The 21,970-nt window shown below is 51.8% G+C and overlaps 1 protein-coding gene and 1 long non-coding RNA gene across 4 annotated transcripts in view; both read right to left on the bottom strand.

Annotated features, from left to right (window-relative positions):
• LOC112402047 (uncharacterized) overlaps positions 1–11,387 on the bottom strand; it is a 47,033-nt gene extending 35,646 nt beyond the window's left edge. For 2 of the 3 annotated variants that reach the window (XR_003003666.1, XR_003003669.1), the window contains exons 1-2: positions 11,038–11,387; positions 7,970–8,138 (exon numbers count right to left, since the gene is read on the bottom strand). This is a non-coding gene — a long non-coding RNA (uncharacterized LOC112402047). Of the gene's footprint in view, positions 1–5,183; positions 5,361–7,969; positions 8,139–11,037 lie in introns of those variants that run through there. The other variant, XR_003003668.1, reaches the window with a different exon arrangement.
• A 3,031-nt stretch (positions 11,388–14,418) lies between these two features.
• SSH3 (slingshot protein phosphatase 3) overlaps positions 14,419–21,970 on the bottom strand; it is a 9,527-nt gene continuing 1,975 nt past the window's right edge. The window contains 13 exon segments of the mRNA XM_024749377.1: positions 14,419–15,437; positions 16,570–16,899; positions 16,901–17,066; positions 17,304–17,450; positions 18,143–18,189; positions 18,272–18,400; positions 18,661–18,754; positions 18,838–19,026; positions 19,113–19,178; positions 19,532–19,603; positions 19,683–19,801; positions 20,750–20,981; positions 21,559–21,596. Of these exon segments, the coding sequence (XP_024605145.1) occupies positions 15,165–15,437; positions 16,570–16,899; positions 16,901–17,066; positions 17,304–17,450; positions 18,143–18,189; positions 18,272–18,400; positions 18,661–18,754; positions 18,838–19,026; positions 19,113–19,178; positions 19,532–19,603; positions 19,683–19,801; positions 20,750–20,981; positions 21,559–21,596 (1,902 nt within the window). The 3' untranslated portion in view covers positions 14,419–15,164.

Here is a 21,970-nt window from a genome sequence, read left to right on the forward strand (position 1 = left end):
TTTTTTTGGGGTATGCGGGCCTCTCACTGTTGTGGCCTCTTCCGTTGCAGAGCACAGGCTCCGGACGCACAGGCTCAGCGACCATGGCTCACGGGCCCAGCCGCTCCGCGGCATGTGGGATCTTCCCAGACCGGGACACGAACCTGTGTCCCCTGCATCGGCAGGCGGACTCTCAACCACTGCGCCACCAGGGAAGCCCGGCAGGCAGATTCTTAACCTCTGTGCCACCAGGGAAGTCCCTCTCTAAGTACTTCTTTAGCTGCACTACACAAATTTTGATATTCTGTGCTTTCATTGTTGTTCAGCTTAAAATATATTTTCTAATTTCACTTGTTTTCTTCTTTGACTCATTAGTTATATAGAAATACATTCTTTAATTTCTAACCATCTGTGGATTTTCCAGATATATATTTTTTCTAATTTAATTCCATTGTGATTAGAGAGCATATTCTATGAGACTTTAATCTTTTGAAATTTATTGAGATTTATCTTATGGCCCAGGATATAATCTAGCTTAGTGAATATTACATGTGTACTTGAAAAAAAAAGTTCTGCAATTATGGGGTGGAGTTTTTTAATGTCAATTGTATCAAGTTGGTTGATTGTATTCTTCTGATTTTCTAAGTCTTATCGCTTTTTTGCCTAGATGTTCTACCAATTATCAGTAGAGCAGTTTTCAAATCTCTGACTGTAAGTGTGCATTTGTCTGTTTTTTCCCTTTAGTTGTCAGCTTTTTATTTTATTTTATTTATTTTTTATACAGCAGGTTCTTATTAGTCATCCATTTTATACACATCAGTGTATACATGTCAATCCCAATCTCCAAATTCATCCCACCATCCCCCACCCCCTGCCGCTTTCCCCGCTTGGTGTCCATACGTTTGTTCTCTACATCTGTGTCTCTATTTCTGCCCTGCAAACCAGTTCATCTGTAACATTTTCTAGGTTCCACATATATGCGTTAATATACGATATTTGTTTTTCTCTTTCTGACTTACCTCACTCTGTATGACAGTCTCTAGATCTACCCACGTCTCTACAAATGACCCAATTTCGTTCCTTTTTATGGCTGAGTAATACTCCATTGTATGTATGTACATCTTCTTTATCCATTCATCTGTCGATGGGCATTTAGGTTGCTTCCATGACCTGGCTATTGTAAACAGTGCTGCAATGAACATTGGGGCGTATGTGTCTTTTTGAATTATGGTTTTCTTTGGGTATATGCCCAGTAGTGGGATTGCTGGGTCATATGGTAATTCTATTTTTAGTTTTTTAAGGAACCTCCATACTGCTCTCCATAGTGGCTGTATCAATTTACATTCCCACCAACAGGGCAGGAGGGCTCCCTTTTCTCCACACCCTCTCCAGCATTTGTTGTTTGTAGATTTTCTGATGATGCCCATTCTAATCTGTGTGAGGTGATACCTCATTGTAGTTTTGATTTGCATTTCTCTAATAATTAGTGATGTTGAGCAGCTTTTCATGTGCTTCTTGGCCATCTGTATAGGGCCCAGACACTCTGCGGCATGTGGGATACTCCCGGACGAGGGCACGAACCCATGTCCCCTGCATCGGCAGGAATTCTTTTTCCGAGGTCCTGGATCATCTTCATTATCATTATTTTGAATTCTTTTTCTGGAAGGTTGCCTATCTCCACTTCATTTAGTTGTTTTTCTGGGGTTTTATCTTGTTCCTTCATCTGGTACAAAGTCCTCTGCCTTTTCATTTTGTCTGTCTTTCTGTGAATGTGGTTTTCCTTCCACAGGCTGCAGAACTGTAGTTCTTCTTGCTTCTGCTGTCTGCCCTCTGGTGGATGAGGCTATCTAAGAGGTTTGTCAGTTCTGTCAGCTTTTATTTCATTTTTTGTAGCTCTGTTATTGGGTGCGTATACATTTAGGATTATATCTTCCTTCCTCAATCGACCCTTTTTTGATTATGAAATGTATCTCTTTTTCTCTGCTAATTCTCCTTGTCGTGACATTTCTTTGTCCAATATTAATATAGCCATACCAGCTTTCTATGTGCATAGAATATCTTTTTTCATCCTTTTACATTGTGTCTATATGTTAAAATTATACCTCTTTTAGATATATACAGGTTGAACAACACAGGTTTGAACTGCAGGGTCCATTTATACATGGATTTTTTTTCAATAAATATGTACTACAGTACTAAACGATCATCGGTTGGTTGAATCCGTTGATGCAGAACTGCGGATAGGGAGGGCCAGCTGTAAAGTTATACTCACATTTTCCACTGCAGGGAAGGTTGGTGTCCCTTACCCCTGCATTGTCCAAGGGTCAACTACAGTTGGGTTTTGACTTTTTATTCTGACCATCTCTGTTTTTTAATTGGAGCATTTCTATTTAATGGAATTATTAATACAGTTGGGTTTAAGTCTGTGTTAGTTTACAAGGGCTGCCATAACAAAGTACCATGGACTGGGTGGCTTAAACAACAGAAATTTATTTACTCATAGTTCTGGAAGCAAGAAGTCTGAGATTATGGTGTTGGCAGGGTTGGTTCCTTCTGAGGGCTATGAGGAAAGGATCTATTCCAGGCCTCCATCTTTGGCTTGCAGACAACCATCTTCTCCCTGTGCCTTCACATCATTTTCTCTCTGTACACGTCTGTGTCCCAATTTCCTCTTCTTATAAGGACACCAGTCATACTGGATTAGGGTCTACCCTAATGACCTCATTTTAACATAATGCTTCTGTAAAGACTCTATCTCCTTGGAAAAGTAGGATATAATAACCAAGGACAGGGTTTATTAAAATAAAGCTGTAATTAGTATTTTAAAAATTGTTATAACAGCAGAGATTGGCACAACATTGTAAATCAACTATACTTCAATAAAAAGAAAATAAAATCAGAAAAAAGATTATCTATCTATATGTATGTGTATCTGTATATCTGTATGAAATAAAGGAGCTTATCTTTAATGAAGCTAAAAAACAACAACAAAGATTCTATCTCCAAAAAAATAAAATAAAATAAAAATTTAAAGACAAAAAAACAAGACCTGTCTCCAAATAAGTCACATTCAGAGGTGCAGGATTTCAATATATGCTTTGGTGGGGGACACAATTCAACCCATAACAAAGTCTATCATCTTGCTATTTGCTTTCTATTTGCCCCATATGTTCTTTATTATTATATTTTTTAATTAATTTATTTACTTTTGGCTGCGTTGGTTCTTTGTTGCTGCACGCGGGCTTTCTCTAGTTGCCGCAAGTGGGGGCTACTCTTTGTTGCGGTGCGCGGGCTTCTTATTGCAGTGGCTTCTCTCGTTGCGGAGCACAGGCTCTAGGCGCATGGGCTTCAGTAGTTGTGGCACGCAGGCTCAGTAGTTGTGGCTCGTGGGCTGTAGAGCATAGGCTCAGTAGTTGTGGAGCACGGGCTTAGTTGCTCCGCGGCATGTGGGATCTTTCTGGACCAGGGATCGAATCCATGTGCCCTGCATTGGCAGGCAGATTCTTAAGCACTGTGCCACCAGGGAAGGTCTGCCCCATATGTTCTTTTGTTCCTCAGTTCTTTTCCTGACTTCTTTTGAGGAACTGAATATATTTATATTAATATTATAAATGTAATAGTATTAATTATCAATATAGATATAATTGTCACACATTATAATTCAATATTTAATATAATTAATATTATACTTTGTTTCATCTCTTTGCATTTTAGCTATATCTTTTTATTATTTTTAATGCTCTAGAAATTATAAATATGTATCACTAATTTCTCACAGTGTAATTGAACTCCACATTTCACAAAAGAAGAAACTATAATATAATCTACTCTCCCATATTTTGTACTATTATCATATATTTATTCCTACGTATGTCATAAACTGCATCTTACAATTATATTACTTTTGCTGTAAACAGTCATTTGTCTTTTATGGAAATTAAGAGAAGAAAAAAGCCATGCTTTTATAATTACCCAGAATTATCAATTCTGTGGCTCTTCCTTCCTATAGATCCAAGTTTCCAAATTTCCTTTCAGCCTAAATAACTTCATTTAGCATTTCTCACAGCGCAAGTCTGCTGGCAATAAATTCTCTTATCTTTCATTTTTCTGAAAAAGTCTTTATTTCTCTTTTATTTTGAAGGATATTTTCATTTGGCTATAGAATTCTGGACTGAAACTCTCCCTTTCTCAGCAATTTAAAGGTGTGATTCCATTATCTTCTATTCCCCTTTTCTTCCTATCATTGTACCCCTATATGTGAGGTGTCTTAGTGGTTCAGCCTCAACATTAATGAGATAAAGCAATATTAAATGACTGAAACAATGCTAGAGAGAGCATGTCCCTTATGTAGTATTCTTGCAAAAAGGTTTAACCTGAATCTAATTGTGAGGAAACATTCAAAGAAATTCCAACTGAGATATTTTACCAGAAAACTAGCTTGGATTCTTCAAAAGTATCAATGTCATGAATAACAAAAAGGCAAGAGGACTAGTCTAGATTTTAGGGATATGTGAAGAAATGTAATTATGGCCTAATTAGCCTAGATAATAATACTGCACTGTGAAATTTCTTGGTCGCCATGGAAAATAGTTTGCCAGTTCCTCACAAAGTTAAACCTAGACTTAGCATATGACCAAGCAATTCCACTTCTAGGTATATACCTGAAAGAATTGAAAGCAGGGACTCAAACAGATACTTGCACACCCGCGCTCCTAGAAGCATTGTTCACAACAGCCAAAAGGTGGAAACAACCCAAGTGTCCATCAACAGATGAGCAGCTAAACAAAATGTGATATATACATACAACAGAATATTATTTAACCTTTAAAAGGAATGAAATTCTGACAATGCTACAACATGGGTGAACCTTGAAGACATTATGCTAAGTGAAATAAGCCAGACACAAAAGGACAAATATTGCATGATTCCCCTTACATGAACTACGTAGAACAGGCAACTTCATAGAGACAGAAAGTAGAACAGAGGTTACCAGGGGAGGATGGGATGTTTACTGGGTACAGTTTCTTTTCAGGATGATGAAAAAGTTCTGGAAGTGGATAGTGGTGATGGTTGCATAACACTGTGAATGTACTTAATGCCACAGTTGTATACATGTTTTTTTTTAACATCTTTATTGGAGTATAATTGCTTTACAATGTTGTGTTAAGTTTCTGCTGTATAACAAAGTGAATCAGCTATATGCAACGCAACTGTATACTTAAAATGGTTAAAATAGTAAATTTCACGTTATGTATATTTTACCACAAATTTTTCAAAAGGATATTGTGGTTACGTGAGAAAATGTCCTCATTTTTAGGAGATATGGGCCAAAGTATTTAGGGGTGAAGTGTCTTAATGCCTGCAACTTATTTTTAGTGGATCTAGGGAAAAAGAGAGAGAAAAGAGAAAGAAATGTGGCAAAAGGTTAACAACTGGTGAATCTAGATACATGTTCATTGTACTACTCTTTCAACTTTTCTCTAAGTCTGAAGATGTTCAAAATACAAAGAAGGTGCTCAATAAATATTTTAAAATGAGTAAATGAATGTGAGAGAGGACCCTTCCAGACAGAGAGAAAAGCAGGAGCAAAGGTTAAGAGGAAGAAAAAGTGCTTTCAAGAAACACTGAGTAATCTAGTTTGATTTGAGTCAAAGGTGCATGCTAGGACGTTCTGGGAGATAAAGCCAGAAAGCTAGGTAGGCTGTGTGCCAAAGGTGGGAAAGGTCCTGAGCTAAAGAACAGAGAAGCTGTACTGTTCCTGGCTAGCAACAGAGAGCACCACGGAAGGCAATAAACATGGCAGCAACAATTCTTCTGCAGGATTAATCTAGTCATGATGCCCTGGACAGACCAAAGGGCGTCACAGCTAGGAGGCTATTACAGTAGTCTAGGCATGGGAGCAGGGACTTGGGCTAGGTGGAGGAAGTGGGAATAAAAGGCAACTGTTTTATGAAGGACCCTCAGAATTTGATAACTGAGTAAACGTGGAAAGTGCGGGTTATCACCCTGAGGTTTACATCTGGGTGTCGGAGAACACAGAAAATTGGAAAGTCAGCAGGAGAGGCTAGTTTGCAGCTCAAGGCTCAAAGACATGAACTATAAGAAAAAGGAGTAGGTTTGGTTTTATCCCTGCCTTCCTGTCAAATGGATCCTTCACAGGCCCTCAGGCTGTCAGACAGGGTCCAATCAGAACCAGAATTCTCCACTGGACCCACCTCACCTGGCCCCACAACCCATGCCCGGGACCAGCAGGCCCTTAGGGCTGACTGGTACCCTGAGTCCTTCTCTGGTAGTGTCTCTTCAGCATCTCCCCTGGTTCCTTTCCACTGAGCCCGCACGTAGTTCGGTCTTCTTGCCCTAACTTCCCCTCTTTTCAGAGTCCTTTTTCCTCAGTAAGAGGAGAGGAATCAAGTATCTGCACCAGTCCTGCAGCATGCAGGCCAAGACCGGCACTCCTAAGCAGCTCAGGTGTGGGTGGGCCAGGGGTGGAGGGAGAGACGGAAGAGGTGACGGAGCGGGGCTGAGGGAGAGGCCAGCACAGGGTGGTGCTGGGGGCAGCAGGGACCGCCTGCGGCATATCTGGCTGCAGGGAGACCCAGTAGGCCTTGCTCCATCCAGCCCCACCTGCCATACAGGACACCCGGCAGTACTGGGGTTGGCGGAGGGGGTCTCTGCTTACCAGCTCAGTCATCCCACCAATCCTCAGATAATTCCACTTGTTGCCCCTAAACCACTTACTCGATCCCCATGGCACTCAGCCCTCCTCTCCCAGTTTCCCATTTCTGTGTAGAAAATAGAAGCTCAAGGTCAGCAGGAGTGTGGACACTCTGATGAGGCAGAGCTCAGCCTAGCACGGGAACATTTAGGACACGGAGACAATCAGACTGGGGACAGGGCTGGAGGAGGCAGCTAGCTGAGCCACCAGTGAGGGTGGAAGCTGTGGAGAAAGTCAGAGGCCTTGGAGTCAGTCCACCAAACCAAGAGGTGAGCTGCACAGCAGAGTGCGGCCTGCAGAGGCAGGTGGCTGCTGTCCTGGGCACAGCTGCCCAGCTCCACGCCTTCTCAGGCCGCATGAAGATCAATTATGTGGGGTGCATATAATCAGCTCCTTCTCCTTGCCCCAGCCTCCAGGGAGGGGCAGCCTCCTTCACCCAACCTGTCGCCTGCCACCACGGTCATGTCCGGCCTGAGTCAGGCTGGCACGTGGGGTCTTGCGCTAGCCCGGGCTTGCTCTGGGTGACCCTCCCTGCCACACCTGCCTCCCCAGCTCTACCTCCCAGGCTCACTGATCTGCCATCAGGGGTGCCGGGGGCTGGGGGGTGGTGTCACGACCCAGGCCAGGGAATCCCACTGGGCAGCCTTTGCCAACTTGCCTACCTACCCACTGGGAAAACAGCTTTTGTATTCTTGGTCCTCAAGCCCAGATACAGAATCCCCTAAAGTGCGCCAGCTCTCCAGGGCGTCTGCCTGGGAATGAGCAAACCTGGCCGAGTAAGGGGAGAAGTACCAGCTCTGGTGTGACCTGCTGCCATGGAGACAAGTCAGTGACTAGCAAGGGCGTGAGAGTGAGAGGCTCTGGTCAAATATGTCCAGCGACAAAAAAGCTGGGCTGGAAAACTGAGGGAAATGGGCAGGGAAATCTGGCTGAAATGGGAAGGAAGGGAAGTCCTGGTTTAACTGCAGGTTAGCCTTACCGGGAGGCAGATGGCACACCTTTAGTGACAGCCAAGGCAGTGGAAAGATTACTGGTCTAAGTGCCACCACTGGCTCTTTGACCTAAACCTAAAAATTCATATCTCTCAGAAGGGAAAGTTAAAGTCGCAACATAAGACTTTCCAGCTGTTGTAAATTGCAGTGGATCACCACGCCCCTGAAGTAGCCTGATGTAGGCCTCCACCACAGGCCCTGAGCTGCACCAGGTCTGGAGTAATTAAGGCCTCCCGGGGCACTTCGCTACACAGGAATCCTGACACACCCAGCAGGCACTTACCTGCAGCCAGTGGAGTAGAAGCAAACTGGAGAGGCAGGACAGAGAAGAAGCGCAGGATTCCGGGGTGGGAGCACAGGCTGCCAGGAAGAGGGTGTAACAGCTCACCTTGGGTCACATCTCCAGCAAAAGGAGCATTTGTGGCCCCCAGAAGTCCTGCACCAGCCCACATCTAGGGACAAAATAGACAGTCAGTTGTGTCCCATTCCTTCCTTCGTTGTACTCACTTAACCTCTCCCCAGCTTCCTTGTTCTGAGGATGACTGCACCCTCTGTGAGCAACAGAGGGTCCGAGGGGACGTCTAAACAGGACTTGGGAGGCTTTGCCCTGTCCTCAAGCCACTCTCCCTTCAATCTTCTCTGCTCTGCCTTCCTCAAGTAACAGCTCCGTCCCAGCTCCTAACACTCCCCAGGTCATGGGACAACTGCTCTGAGTGGTCTGCTTCAGCGCTAGCTCCTGGCGCAAGTTCAGCCCTAGGCAGGCCTGTGGAAGGGCAGAGCCTCGGAGTCAGCCTGAAGATGGTGCTGCGAGCCAGCTTCACCCCCTTGCAGCAGCTGCAGGCCTCGGCAGTCTGTTGCTGTGGTGCACACAGTTTCCCACTCCCAGGTGGGTCACAGCCGGGAGAGAAATGTCTCGGGGGAAGAGTGGGCCATTGAAAACGAAGAGCCAAGAACAGACACAAATGCCACAACAGCCAGAGGAGTGTCCATCATCGGTCCTCAAGATTGCTTCATGCTCCTGTGCTGTACTTTCCTCCCCTTGCAGCTGTTCAGCTCAGTTCCAGACAAGGAGACTCACAAAACCCTCCTACCCATTCACGAGACCCTGTTCACTCTGCTCCCAGCTGGCTGGTCCTGCACCAAACATGCCAATGATATGGCCCTTGCCCCATAACCATCTGCCTCTTCACATTCTTCCCCTGGAAGAGTGGCTGTAAGAAGCATGTGAGCCTAATAAAAGGGCCTCAGGGCAATAGAGAGACCACATCTCGCTTCCCCTCTGCAGGAAACTCACAGCTCCCGTTCATTCACTATTACTTACTGTGTGCCATCCATGTGCCAAGCTGGGAATAAAAGCACTGACCAAAACCCAGTCCCTGTCTTCTAAGAGCTCAGTATCTACAGACATTTCTCCCCCATGTCTCAGGGCTGTGGGGAGGGTGCCCAGAATATCTTTTCCCTACTTCTTAGCATATCCACATTCTCCACATGCTTCACAGCCCAGCACAAATGCTGTCTGCTCCTTGGCTCTCATCATGTAGCCACTTCGCAGTGGTGTCTCCTGCCTCTGAATGTTCACAGCACAGTTACCTGCACCTCTGTCAAGACATGTCACTTTCTACTTATATGTGTTTTGTATGCATAGTTGATCTTCTCTACTAGACTCCATGTTTCTTGAGGGCAAATACCATCTTACACATCTTTGTATCCTTTGGAGTCTCCCCCCCCAAAATACCACATGCATAACAGGTGCTCAAATAATACTCATGGAATACGGCTTCCACATAAAGATGCCGGTTGGATGAGTGAAGTCTTGTTTGTGAAGCTATTGGGAGTTCTCAGATTTAAAAATAATACATTTTCATCACTAATTAAAAACTCCTTATTAGAATTTTCCCAATTAATACAAAGCTTGAACTCAATGTAGGTAACATAGGATTCTTATGTATCCCTTATAACTGTATATATATCCAGTCTTATGTAAATGGTATATTATGTAAATATTATAATTCAACAGTCAGCTGTTTCTGCACTATAACATGTAAGTGCTCACATCCTGTGTGTATCTTATGCACGGGAAAGTATCTTCTCACTACGTGGTGTCCAGCTTTTCACTCTTCCTAATGCTGTGTGGTAGTGATATAACCCAGACTACAGCTGAACGGAAGAGATACCCTGGCCATGAGCACCCAGCCTTGGGTAAGCAGGCTCAGATGTCCCCATCAGAATCAGCCTATAAAAACCATCCTTCCTAGGAGGACAGATTTGCCCATCAACAGAGGAAGTGGGGACTTCCCTGGTGGTCCAGTGGGTAAGACTCCGCGCTCCCAATGCAGGGGGCCCCGGTTCTATCCCTGGTCGGGGAACTAGATCCTGCCTGAATGTCACAACTAAGAAGTCCGCATGCCACAACTAAAGATGCTGCATGCCACAACTAAGACATGGTGCAGCCTAAATAAATAAGTTAAATAGAGGACGAGACTCCAAAAGTTAAGAAAAGTTCTCACAGTGGCTAAGGGATGTTTTTTTTTTTGTTTTTTAGATGTTTTTTTTTTTTTGCGGTATGCAGGCCTCTCCCTGTTGTGGCCTCTCCCGTTGCGGACCACAGGCTCTGGACGCACAGGCTCAGCGGCCATGGCTCACGGGCCCAGCCGCTCCGCAGCATGTGGGATCTTCCCGGACCAGGGCACGAACCCATGTCCCCTGCATCGGCAGGCGGACTCTCAACCACTGCGCCACCAGGGAAGCCCCAGGGATGTTTTTGAAAATATCAGAACTGATGGCTGGGACTGGGATAGCGCTTATTACGGGCTGGCTAAAAACTTACTCCATTTAACCGTCAAAAACCTGAGGTGGTTCTATCATTACCCCCAGCTTTGCAAATGAGGAAACTGAGGCTCAAGAGATGTAATCACTTTGCCCAAAGTCACATACCCAAGTGTCTCTGACTCTAGATCTTGAGCTGAGAGTCTTGCTCAAACCATCCAGTTCCCTTTTTTTCTTTTTGCACTTGCTGTGCAATGAGGGACGACGACCCCATATCCCCTAGAAGAGAACTTAGGGATCATCTGCTTCAACCTCCTTACTTTACAGACAGGAAACGTGGGCTCAGAGAGATAAAGGGACATGTCCCTTAGGTCACACAGAGCCAGGGGCTTTTCTGCAACGGAATCGCAAGGTGCACAAGAGTACCAGTCCAAACTCCATTTTACAGAGGGGGAAGTGAAGCCCAGAGCGCTGAGCGCAGGTCCCGGGTCCACCACAGGCAGAGCCGTATCCAACCCTGGGAGCGCTCGTTATCCTGCCCGGCGCTACCAGCACCTTCACCTGGGGCGCCAACCATCAACTCACCGGCCAGCGCCTCGGGAGTACTTGTCGGCGGCGCGCAGGCCCTCGGCCGGGAGTGACAAAGCGCTGACGTGGAACGAGCGGGGCCGCGCAGGCCAGAGCCGAACATGGCCTCGCTAACCCGGGCCTCCCCTGGCCCCTTCGCCTCAGAAGGCCGAGGCCCCAGGAGGGCGCGGACGCCCGGACGCCAAGCAGAATTCGGAAGCGCTGGCCCCGGAGGGAGGCAGGGTCGCCTGGCCTCCTCTCCTCAGGCTCCTACTCTGCCCCTCCAACACTCTGTAGACCCGGTCCTGGCGCCGGGGCATCTGACGGGGAGCAACGGCTCGACCCTCCGCAGGGTCTAGCCACCTGGACCGAGGAGGGCTAGGTTGCCCTGGAAACGGAAAAAAAAACTCTTTGCGCCTGCGCGGACGCGCTAGGCACAATGGGAAATGTGGTTTCCGGGCTGTCATCTGGTGGGCAGAGGAACGGACGCAAGATGGCGCTCCAGCGTCGCGGTCCGTTCAGAGACGCAGGATTACCCGGCCGCCCTGGGCCCTTTTTGGGCGCTGCCGGCGTAGGAGAGGCCGCCAGGGCCTGAAAGGTAGTTTCTCATGAGGGGACGCCCTGGCTCGTGACTCGTCCCAGGCCGGGTCGAGCCGGCCCCGACGGAGGGCGAACGTTGTGGAGGTGGGAGCTGGCCCAGGAGGGACCGGCTGCCCGAGGGACCCGAGCTCCTTGTCGCACAAGTGTTCTAGTCGGGCCGGCCCCTAAGAGGCTCCTGTATCGGGTGGGAGTTAAATTGGGACCCCGTGAGCAGGGCCTGTCCTGACCATCCCTCCGGCTTCCCTGCCCAGTGCGTTGACTGACCTGGAACCACCTTCTCCATTCCTGAGTTAGGCCTCTGGACTGAGATCTAGAAACCTAATTCAGGCACTGTCGGAGACCCAGTTACTTCTCTGAGCCTCAGTTTCCTTATTTCTAAAACGGTAGTAATTGTAATGGCTCCCCTTTCTTCTCTGAGAGTGTTGCAAGGTTCATATGAGGTGACTGATGTGCAGGTTGGACAGTCCTATAAGAACATAAACAGGCATTCCCATTCGTTGTAAATTAGTGCAACTTCTTACAAGGAAATTAGGCAGTGCCCTTCAGAATTAGAAACGAAGAATGAATTTGCTTCGGCAATTCTAGAAATATGTCCTACGGAATTAGTGGCCATGTGTGCACAAGAAAGTATATACAAGGGTACTTAAGCATTACTTGAAACGGAAAAAAAAAAACACCCCAGAACAATATAAATGTCCATCAGTAGATGACCACTTAAATCATGATGGGTTCCATAAAAGAGAGTATGTGCTTATTTTAAAAATTAGGCAGAGCTTTCTGTACTGATGTACAGCTCTTCTGTGATATGAAAAAAATTTTCAAAATGCAGAATAGTACGTTACTATGCTTTAATTTATACTTAAAAAAGAATACACAAATGTATTTGATGACTTAAGCATGGAATGTCTTTGGAGAGCCTTAGAAGAAGCTGGTAACAATGGTTGCCTGTGAAAGATTGGAGGACAAGATCGGAGGGAGACACTCTTTTCATTTTATATCTTTTTTTTTTAAACTGTGTTTTTTGCCCCTTTAGCAATTTGTATGAGCTTTGTCCATACATACAGTTCTTTTTCTTTTCTTTTCTTTTTTGGCCATGCCACGCCTTGAGGGACCTCAGTTCCCCAACCAGGGATTGAACCCTTGGCCACAGCAGTGAAAGCCCGGAATCCTAACCACTAGGCCACCAGGGAACTCCCAGTGTACATATAGTTCTTAATCATTTGTCTGTATTTTTTTTTTTTTTTTTTGCCGTACGCAGGCCTCTCACTGCTGTGGCCTCTCCCATTGCTGAGCACAGGCTCCGGACGCACAGGCTCAGCGGCCATGGCTCACGGGCCCAGCCGCTCCGCGGCACGTGGGATCTTCCCGGACCGGGGCACGAACCCGTGTCCCCTGCATCGGCAGGCGGACTCTCAACCACTGCGCCACCAGGGAAGCCCCTTGTCTGTATTTTTGATGCAGATAATTTCCCCTCCAATTTTCGTTTTTCCTCGTGCTGAATTCTTCTCAGAATCCTCCATAGATTCTAGTGGGCCCCACAGCTCTGAGTTCATGATTGGATCCTGCCTTCCCAGCTGCACGGACTGCAGGAGGGCAGGGCCCGACCTTGGCTTCCCTCCTGACAGTCACCCCCACTGTCCCCGAGCCCCGGCCCAGAACTGCTGAAAGGGCAGTCTGGGTGGGACTCATGGGTGGCTGTAGATGGCAGGCAGCCCTCTCCCTGTTCAGCAGGATGGACCAGCCAAATGGATCAAGAATCACATCTGTCTTCTCTGTACCCCACCTTGTGACCCTGGGCCTGCTACCCACAGACAGGTACAAATGATTCCTCTTCTAGAGAGCATGTTGAGGCTGAATTCTGTCAGTGTACAGAGGACACGTATTGTTAAAATATCAAAGCAGGAGGTGGGGTCTAGGGATTTCCTGGTTTAATCCTTTTGTCTTACAGAAAGAAACAGAGACTTAAGATGAAGTAACTTGTAAGTGATACAGCTGGGGCTAGAACCCAAGTGTCCTGCTCCTCCGTCCACTAGGGTTAGAGCAGTGCTGGGGGTCCCACCAGGGTCTGAGTGAGAGATTCATTCCTAAAACTGGGAGTGAGGTCTCAATCAACAAGAACATTTGCCGCCAGCTCCTATCTGAGGCCTGCTTTGAGGGAAGGAGCTGCACTCACCCACTCCCAACCCCCAACCAAACTAGAGTGTTACAGGGCAGAGCATATGATCTTGGGAAGAGGGGAGAGAAGTGACAAAGATGGACCCACTTTCTCTTCTTGAACATTGTAACTGAGCAGAAGGAACCCCTAGGCAGAGGGGAGGGCCCACCGAGGGTCCTTCTTCCCTGGCAGTGATAGGCTGGCTTGGAAAGTCAGGCTCTCTTGCATTGCAGCAAGAAGAAGATTCTTGGGACCCAAAGTGTGCTCAAGAACTAGCATCAAGTGCCCAAAAGGAGAATTAGCTTCTGGGACGGGCTTGGTCCTGTCCCCATAGGCATCGACAGCTTCCATTTCCTCATGGGTAACTCCCTTCCGCTGCCCCGACAGAGCCCAGCACCTGCTGTCCAGTGTAGACTTGTTACCCTGCCGACCTGCCTGAGGGGGGCGGGGCAGCTAGCATTTACCCAGGCCCTGCCCCGGGACATGAGGGAGATAGCGCCCACCTCCCCTCTTCTCTTCCCCATTCTTCCTCCCACCCCACCCCAAACACACCACTCCCCGTTCGGGCCTGTCGCAAGATACCTGGGAACTATGAAGAGGCTGGAAGGGGTAAGGAGAGGCCACACTCCTTGTGCAACCAGAGAAAGAGTGGACCGACAAGCTTTATCATAAAATTGAAAACAATATGAAAATGTTTTTTCTTTCTAAGTACAAAGCCAGACACTATTAAGACTATGAAAAACTGGCCAGAGGCCATGAAGCTCAGAAAGAAGACTCTTTGGCGTAGTGCCCTGTGCTCCAGTGCAGTGCAGGTGGAGGGTGCTGGGGGCAGCAGCAGAAGACTCAGGCTGCTTATGGGGGGTGTGAGGGAGGCTGACCGGCCAGCCCCGTCAGAGGGCTCTGGCTCCCCACTCCTCAGAAACTCCCACGTTTGGGGACTGAGGTTACTCTCGGCCTTTGGGGGCCACTGGTTCTCTGCAGAGCCCCAGGAGTGAAATGGGGTCAGGGGGATGAGGCAGACAGGAGTAGGGGAGGGAGGGAGCATTAGCCTTTCTGCACTGAGAAACTCTGTTTTTTATTCCATGGCTGCAAGTGTGTGTTTCAGGCAGCAGGTGAGAATGAAGCTAGGGTACTGTTGCCCCCAAAGGCACCTTCAGTCTCTCTACGACATCCCCAAATGTGGAGGAAATCTTGAGCCCTTGGGCAGGTGGACATGGGTCTGAGACTTAAGGCTGTAGGTGCTGAGGCTGTAGTGACGGGAGTCTGGGGCCTCCTGGGGAGGAGCTAAGAGGAACGTGGACAGGCCGACAGGAGTGAGGGGTGCTCGTCCCAGGAGCTGTGTCCTGGCGCCTCTGTTTGTGTCTAGGGGGGCATGGGAATGTGTGTGGGCTCACACCTCGCCCTCCTCGCCACTGTCATCCACGCTGGGCTGCCTCACCACCTTCTGGTGCCTGGGTGTGGACGGACAGCCAGCCTTCCGCTGCTCCTGGAAGGCCCGGGTCCGGCTGGCCACCAGGGCGGCGCTGTTGAGGGCAACCACAGACTGGCGGGACTTCAGGGCAGGCCAAGGCCCCTTGCGGGCCTGCTGGCCTCCCTTGGCGCTTGAGAGCTGAGGGAAGGGCTGTGGAGGGTCTTCATCTGAAAACTCCTTTGGAGAGAAAACCTGGAAGGATGAGAGTATAAAGAAGAGTCACGGGGAAGTCGTTCCAAGGCAGGGGCATGGAGCACAGAGCCTAGAAAAGGGTAGATGCAGAGCACTGTTGAGTGAATACAGAAAAAGCTACTACAGGTACTCACAGGTCAGACTTCCCTAGAAGGGAAGGCAGCGCCCCAGCCCTACTGCCACTGCTCCTCAGCCCTCACCTGTCTGGCCCCCAGAAGCCCTCCTTAGCTCCCCTGCACCCGCCGCGTCCTTGGGGTCCTCTCCTCCTCCTCTTGCCCCCCACTGCTTTGTACAGTCAGTCCCATGAGCCACAAGGGAAACATCTCCCGGGTGCCGGGCCCTGGGCTGGGTGCTGAGTGAGGACACCCTGCCTTTAGGAACACACACACCCACCCATCAACCATCTGTTCCTCCCTCCAGCCTTCCACACCCAGTGCCGCCTCCTCCAGGAAGCCTTTCCCAAATGTTCCCGTCCTCTGTGAGGTGAGCTCTCCTTCCTCCGGGTCAGCTACCTTGGACTCCAGTCACATGGGGGGCCTGATTTCCTAAGGCAAGGGCCAGGTCTCACACTTGTGCCCTGCAGCGCTTAGCACAGAGAGGCTGCTTAGCTACTCAGCCAGCACTTCGGCTGTGTGAGTGCTATGACCCCTCTGCACGCCATCCTTCGATGGGTTGCCCTTCCGATTGGGGAGGGGGTGCTGAGATCATCTTATCTACACCCATCTGGGGTCAACAGTTGGTTGTGCAGCTCCTGGCCTGGGGAGGATGCTCCTTCCAAGGCTGGGCAGCCCTGCCGCTTAGGTAGCAAGTCCTTTCGTCAGGCTGAGAGCTGCCTGCAGCCGCCAGCCTAGGGCTGGTTTAGCCGTGGAGCCCACCAGATGGCCCTGTCCCGTGACTGCTCTCCAGCTCCCGTGGAAGGCAGTGCTCGCCTGTCCTCATCGGTTCTCCTCAGCTACTCTGAGGGGATGAAAAGGAGCTGCCCAGGGTGTGGTCCCCCTGCTCAGGTGCCCCCCGCTCAGGGCCAAGCCGAGCCCCAGTCCTGGACTTTCTCCATCCGCCAGCCACCTGCCCCCTCCTCATTTTGGCCCCCACTCTGCCTCAACCTGGGCTGCTTCCTTAGCCCCAGCCTTACCTCTGGCAGGTCACCGTCCCCTGAGGTGCTTTCCAGCTCTGAGGATGGCTCCAGGAGGCTGATGGACCTCATAACCCCGCGGAGGTTGATACGGGGCCGTGACCCAGGCTCTTCTTTTGGGGCTGCCTGGCTCTCCTCCAACCCCACCACATTCAGCTCCCCACTGCCCCCGGGTTCTGGCTGAAGAGGTGGGAACGGTGTAGAGACCTCGGGGGCCAGGGGCTCCTCTGGGGAGGCCCCACCCACTTTCTGCTCCCAGACATGGCTCTGCCGGCTGCGAGGGGGTGGCCCTGAGTCAGCTTCCAGTGACCCAGCCGCAACCTCCAGCATGGCGCAGGAAGCCCGGGTTGGGGCGGGCGATGGGCCGCAGCTCCTGCACGTGGCGCAGAGCCTGCTCCAGGCTCCAGCCGTACTGCTTCATGGCGTAGGCGATCACTGTGGCGGCCGAGCGGCTGACGCCCATCTTGCAGTGGACCAGCACCCGGGTGCCCTGTGCTCTGTGGAGGCCGAACCGGGTCAGCTTACCCTCCCCCTCCCCCGCCCCCTTGCCATGCCATCAGTGTCGGGGAAAGGCAGGTAGGTAGGTGGTGGGCTCACCTCCCAGAGCAGAGGGGAAAGGAGGTTAAGGACCCTGAGGGCCCGAAAAGCTGAGGGCAGAGCAGGCAGGAGGAGGGCATGGGCCCTGGACGGCAGGAAGCTGGGATGGGGTGGGCGGAGGGGTGGGACGGCCCGACCTTGCAGCCTCCACAAAGCGGTGCGTCTCCTTCCAGTGGGGTAGCAGCTGGGCCGACTCCTCATCCCAGAGGCGCACGTTGTGGTAGGTGAAGCGCTCGGGGTAGAAGTTGTCAATCTCGCGGGCCATGTTCAAGATGTGGCTCACCCTGCAGCACGGGGCACAAGGCCAGGCTGACATGGCCACGGGCACCAGGCCCGTTGGCCAGCGGAGCCGGCGGACCTGGGTGTTAGTTTTCTGGTTCTGAGGGTCCGGTGGGGGCAGCACAGTTGCAGCGGGAGGAGGAGATGACAGTGACCTTGAGCAAATCGGTTCACCCCACTGGGCTTGAGCACTGTGCCCCCGGCCCGTCCCCACCCCACTTCCAGGTAGCTGCTGGGCGGCCTGCAACACACGCCCTTCTGTTATCGTCAGAAGTCAGTTAGAGATGGGCTTCGGAGTTCAGCTGAGATGGGGTGGATCTGCAGCAGCTGGATGACAAGGGTCACAGCAGGTTTCCCGAAAGGCCATGGTGGACAAGTGACAGGAGCCGTCGGGAGCGGGCAGCCAGGTCTCCTATGGGAGAGGGGCTCTCCCTTCTCCCAGAGACGTGGTCAGGCGAAGAGGGGCTTTTCCGCTTCACAGCTGGGGGAGGTTAAGAGGGGGCCAGGGAGCTGCCAGCAGACCAGCAGGGTAGCTTATTCCCCTGTCCCCGCCTGAGCCCATATGAGGGGAACGGCCCCAGGGGCGGAGCTGGAAGCAGAGCTAGCTGCTGCTGAGAGGGTTCTGGGGGTTTCTGGCCAGGCTTCCCCACGGGGGAGGACAGAGGGCGGGCAGTCCTGGGAGGGCTCGAAACCCTACCTGTTTCTCTGCAGCTCCTCCAGGTTCGCTGCGTTCCACTCTGAGCCCTGTGAACACGGAGAGAGCGTCACTGGCCCTCTCCCCCCGCTGCAGCAGGCCCCATCTCCCAGCCCTCAGCCTGCAGCTCACCAGGTAGAGGTGGGGGAAGATGCGGGACGCCCGGTCCTGCTGGGCCATGAGGAGCAGCATCTGATTGTCGAGGAAGTCGCGGTATTGTTGGAGAGGGCGTCCCAGGCGCAGCTCCAGGGCCTGGCGGATCTGCAGGCAGGAGGGTGAGGGAGGCTGGGGGCACCTTGCGAGGCTCCCGATGCCCCGGCCTTCCCTGGGGGAGGAAGGGCCTCTGAGGACAACACTCTGTCCCATCAAGGCAGAGAAGCTAAGGCCAGGCACGTGGGAACAGCTTAGACAGCAGGAGAGCTAAAGTGGGAGGCTCCAAGGAGAGGACCACTCTGGGGCCCAGCCGGAGGCCCCCACAACCAGGGCCCCGCTCCCCCGCTGGTCTCCGGCACCCCGCCCACCTCTTTGGAAGTGATGCTCTCCAGGTCACTGGAGTCCAACACCTCCCACAGCTCAGCCCGGATCGCCTGCTCCATCTGCTCCTGTCCCGAGGGCCTGGGAACCGAGCCCGTCAGTCCAGGGGCCCCTTCCCCGCTCTGCCATGGCACAGCCCCCTCTCCTCCCCTCCCTGTACTGACCGGCCGGGCTCGATGCTGGGAGGCCGCAGAGACTCCAGGTCAGCCATGGCCATCCACTCGTTGAGGCAGCTCTGGTCAGAGCTCAGTCTGTCCTGGTAGTGGTTGGCCCAGGCGAGGGCACTGCCCCCTGGCACAAGACCACTGCCTAGAGCCGCCTCACATGCCTGGTGCAACACCTGGAGCGTGGCCCTGGGACAGAGGAGAGGCTGGGTCACGCTGTCCTCCCTGCTGCCCCTACCCAGACCCTGAGCCATCTTCAAGACCCAGCCCCTTACCACATGGTCTGGATGCAGACTGGCTTGAAGATTCGACTCTGCCCACCAGATGTCACACTGAAGCCCCTGTGGGAGGTCAGGTGGGGGTGGAACCCAGCTCCTGGCTCTGGGACAGGGCCCCCTGAGAGGCCTACCCACTAGCCACCTAAGGCTGATCCTCAAGATATATACACATCATCTAAACTTCAAAATAAGCCCTGTTGCCAGATATGGGGCAGCTGAGGCCCAGAGCAGTTAGGTGACTTGCCCAGGATCACACAGTGAATCTCAAGTGCAGCTGAGAGTAGGCCCAGCCTAGAGTTCTGCAGTTGCTCCCCAGTACCCACCACACCCCTGCACACACACCCCCATACATCACACTTAGTTATTCCACCCTCTGGCCCCTCTCCTTTCCCTTCCCTCCAGTTGCCACCTCTTACCCGTCTCCATCTAGGTACACCTGGGTGTCACTCCAGAGAGGCAAGACCAGGCCTAGGGTGCAGCTGGGGGAGCTGGCAGGGACAGAGGGAAAGCTGTTGTCACCCAGCACCTCACTTCCTTGCCCTCCTCCCTTCCTCTCCCTGCTCCCACCTGCTATCAGGGAAATCCACGCCCAGAAGGACTGTCTCATCCTGGCTCAGACGTTCTCTTGTGGAAACTACCAGCAGGTAGCGGAGCCTGGCGGGCCGGGCCGCCTCCAGCTGGGCTGCCTGGGGAAGATGGGAAGGGAAAAGCCCGGGGTCACAGTGGCCCAGAGGACCCTGCTCCCCCCACCCCTACCTGACACACAGCCGGGTCTAGAACAGACCTGCCACCTGCTCCCTCTGCACCCATCCCTCTCTTCCCAGATACCAGATCAGTGGTTACAATCTAGTGGTTCCCAACTTTGGGATCTCATGGTCCAATAAAATGTTTAGAAAGATTCTTCTCAGAGAGGGTGTGTGTGAACAAAAGGGGAGAATGGGCATGACAGATTGCCCTTTTTTTTTTCTGCCTAGGAAGGAGGTTTAAGAAACACCTTTCCACTTGCCATTACCATAATTTGATTCAAGGAATGTTTTTCACCAAAAAACTATTAAGAACACAGTTTCACAATAAAGGATGGTGCTTCTGTGGAATTAATTCTGCCTTACAAAAAACTGCATCTTGTTTTTCCCGTTGCTGCAGTGAGGTTGTTCCACAGGCATCTGGGAACGGGTCCTCACTTTCCCGCCTGTGTCCCATTCCCGCACGGGCCCCTCCAGCACATGAGCCCACGGTGGGTGCTCAGCAGGCCCCCCTGAGCACCAGTTCATTTGTGGGCAACTCACACAGTCAGGAAGGTCTTGTGCTGGTTGAACAGAAACCCGCCTCTGGGTAATTCCCAGCTCTTGGACCTAATCTGACCCTACAGGCTCACATCGGACAAACCTCCCCATCCTTTCCCAGCTCTCCAGAGACCCGAAGACATGGCCGGATCGCCCTGTTAAGACAACTCTAGCCGAAACAGCAGAGTCATCGGGGTTTGGGTAACCACTACGCTCCCCAGGGGGCCCCCTGCTCTCGCACCACTGCTCCCCAAACACACACACACTGGCCCCATTCCACCCTCTCCTCCCACCTGGGGAGTGGCTCTCTCCCCTTTCAGAGGGCCAGAGGGCTCTGGACGGGGCCCTCACCAGGCGGATGTCGTCTTGTGGCCTTAGCAGCCCCACCATGAGGCGCAGGTGCTGACTCTGTTCCTGCTTCCTGAGACTCTGGGGCCCATGCCCGTCGTCTGTCTGGTCCCCGAGGGGCTGCTCCTCCCCGGGGGGGTCCTCCACTGGCTCAGAGCTGGCCTTGGCTGCATCTCCATCATCGCCTCCATCCTGCAGTCCCAGGACAGCCCCGCCGAGTACTGCAAAGCTCTGCCTGGTAGGGGAGCAGGGAAACCATGATGGCCCATCGTAGCTCTTAGGACAGGGGTGTGTCAGAATCACCTGGAGGGCTTGTTAAAACGTGCTGGACCCCATCCCCAGAGACCCAGTGGACCTGGAATGGAGGCCTGAGAGTGTGCATTTCTAACCAGTTCCCAGGTAATGCTGCCCCGACACTTTGGGAAGCACTGCCTTGGAGGCTCTCAAGCCTCCAGCCCACCTATTCTTGTCTGAGGAGGGGTGGAGGTTGCTTCCTTTTCCTTCCCACCTGCCTAACTCAGTAGATACCGTGAACCTGGTGGGGACTCAGGAGTCCTCAGGCCCTGCCGTCCCATGCTGCCCACTGGCTCGTGACCACTGGCCACAGCCAGGTCCAGGACAGTGGGTGAAGGAGCTCCAACTGACCAGGGGGAAGATGAAAGCAAAGGCAGCCAGCTGTGCCCACCAGCTGTGCCTACTGGCAACACTGCCCCACATAGTACGTAGCGGGCTTTGGCTGCAAGTCCTCCAGGATGGCTGTGGCCAAGGCTGGCGGCTGGACGGAGGTGCGTGTGTTGGGAAGAGGTGCTCACCTTCGCTGGAGCCGGCTTCTGCGCTGGGACACCTGGTCCTGCTGAGAAAGCAGCCCCCAGGGCAGAGTGAAGAGGCAGGGAAGGATTCTCCTCTCCCCTGTCTCAGGGCTGCTGTGGTGGATGGTGGAGGGATCGCGCCCCCTCCGCGCACACCGCCCACCCCCGCAGTGGGGAATGGAACCAGAAAGGGGGTCAGGTCCCCTTGGCGCTGCAGTCCACTCTCCACGTGGAGGCACTGGGGGAGCCCAGGCCCAGGTTCAGGTCCAGTGGATGGTGGAGGGATCGCGCCCCCTCCGCGCACACCGCCCACCCCCGCAGTGGGGAATGGAACCAGAAAGGGGGTCAGGTCCCCTTGGCGCTGCAGTCCACTCTCCACGTGGAGGCACTGGGGGAGCCCAGGCCCAGGTTCAGG

Source organism: Neophocaena asiaeorientalis, unplaced genomic scaffold (genome assembly GCF_003031525.2).
Source record: "Neophocaena asiaeorientalis asiaeorientalis breed wild unplaced genomic scaffold, Neophocaena_asiaeorientalis_V1.1 scaffold43, whole genome shotgun sequence".
NCBI classification, from domain to species: Eukaryota; Metazoa; Chordata; class Mammalia; order Artiodactyla; family Phocoenidae; genus Neophocaena; species Neophocaena asiaeorientalis.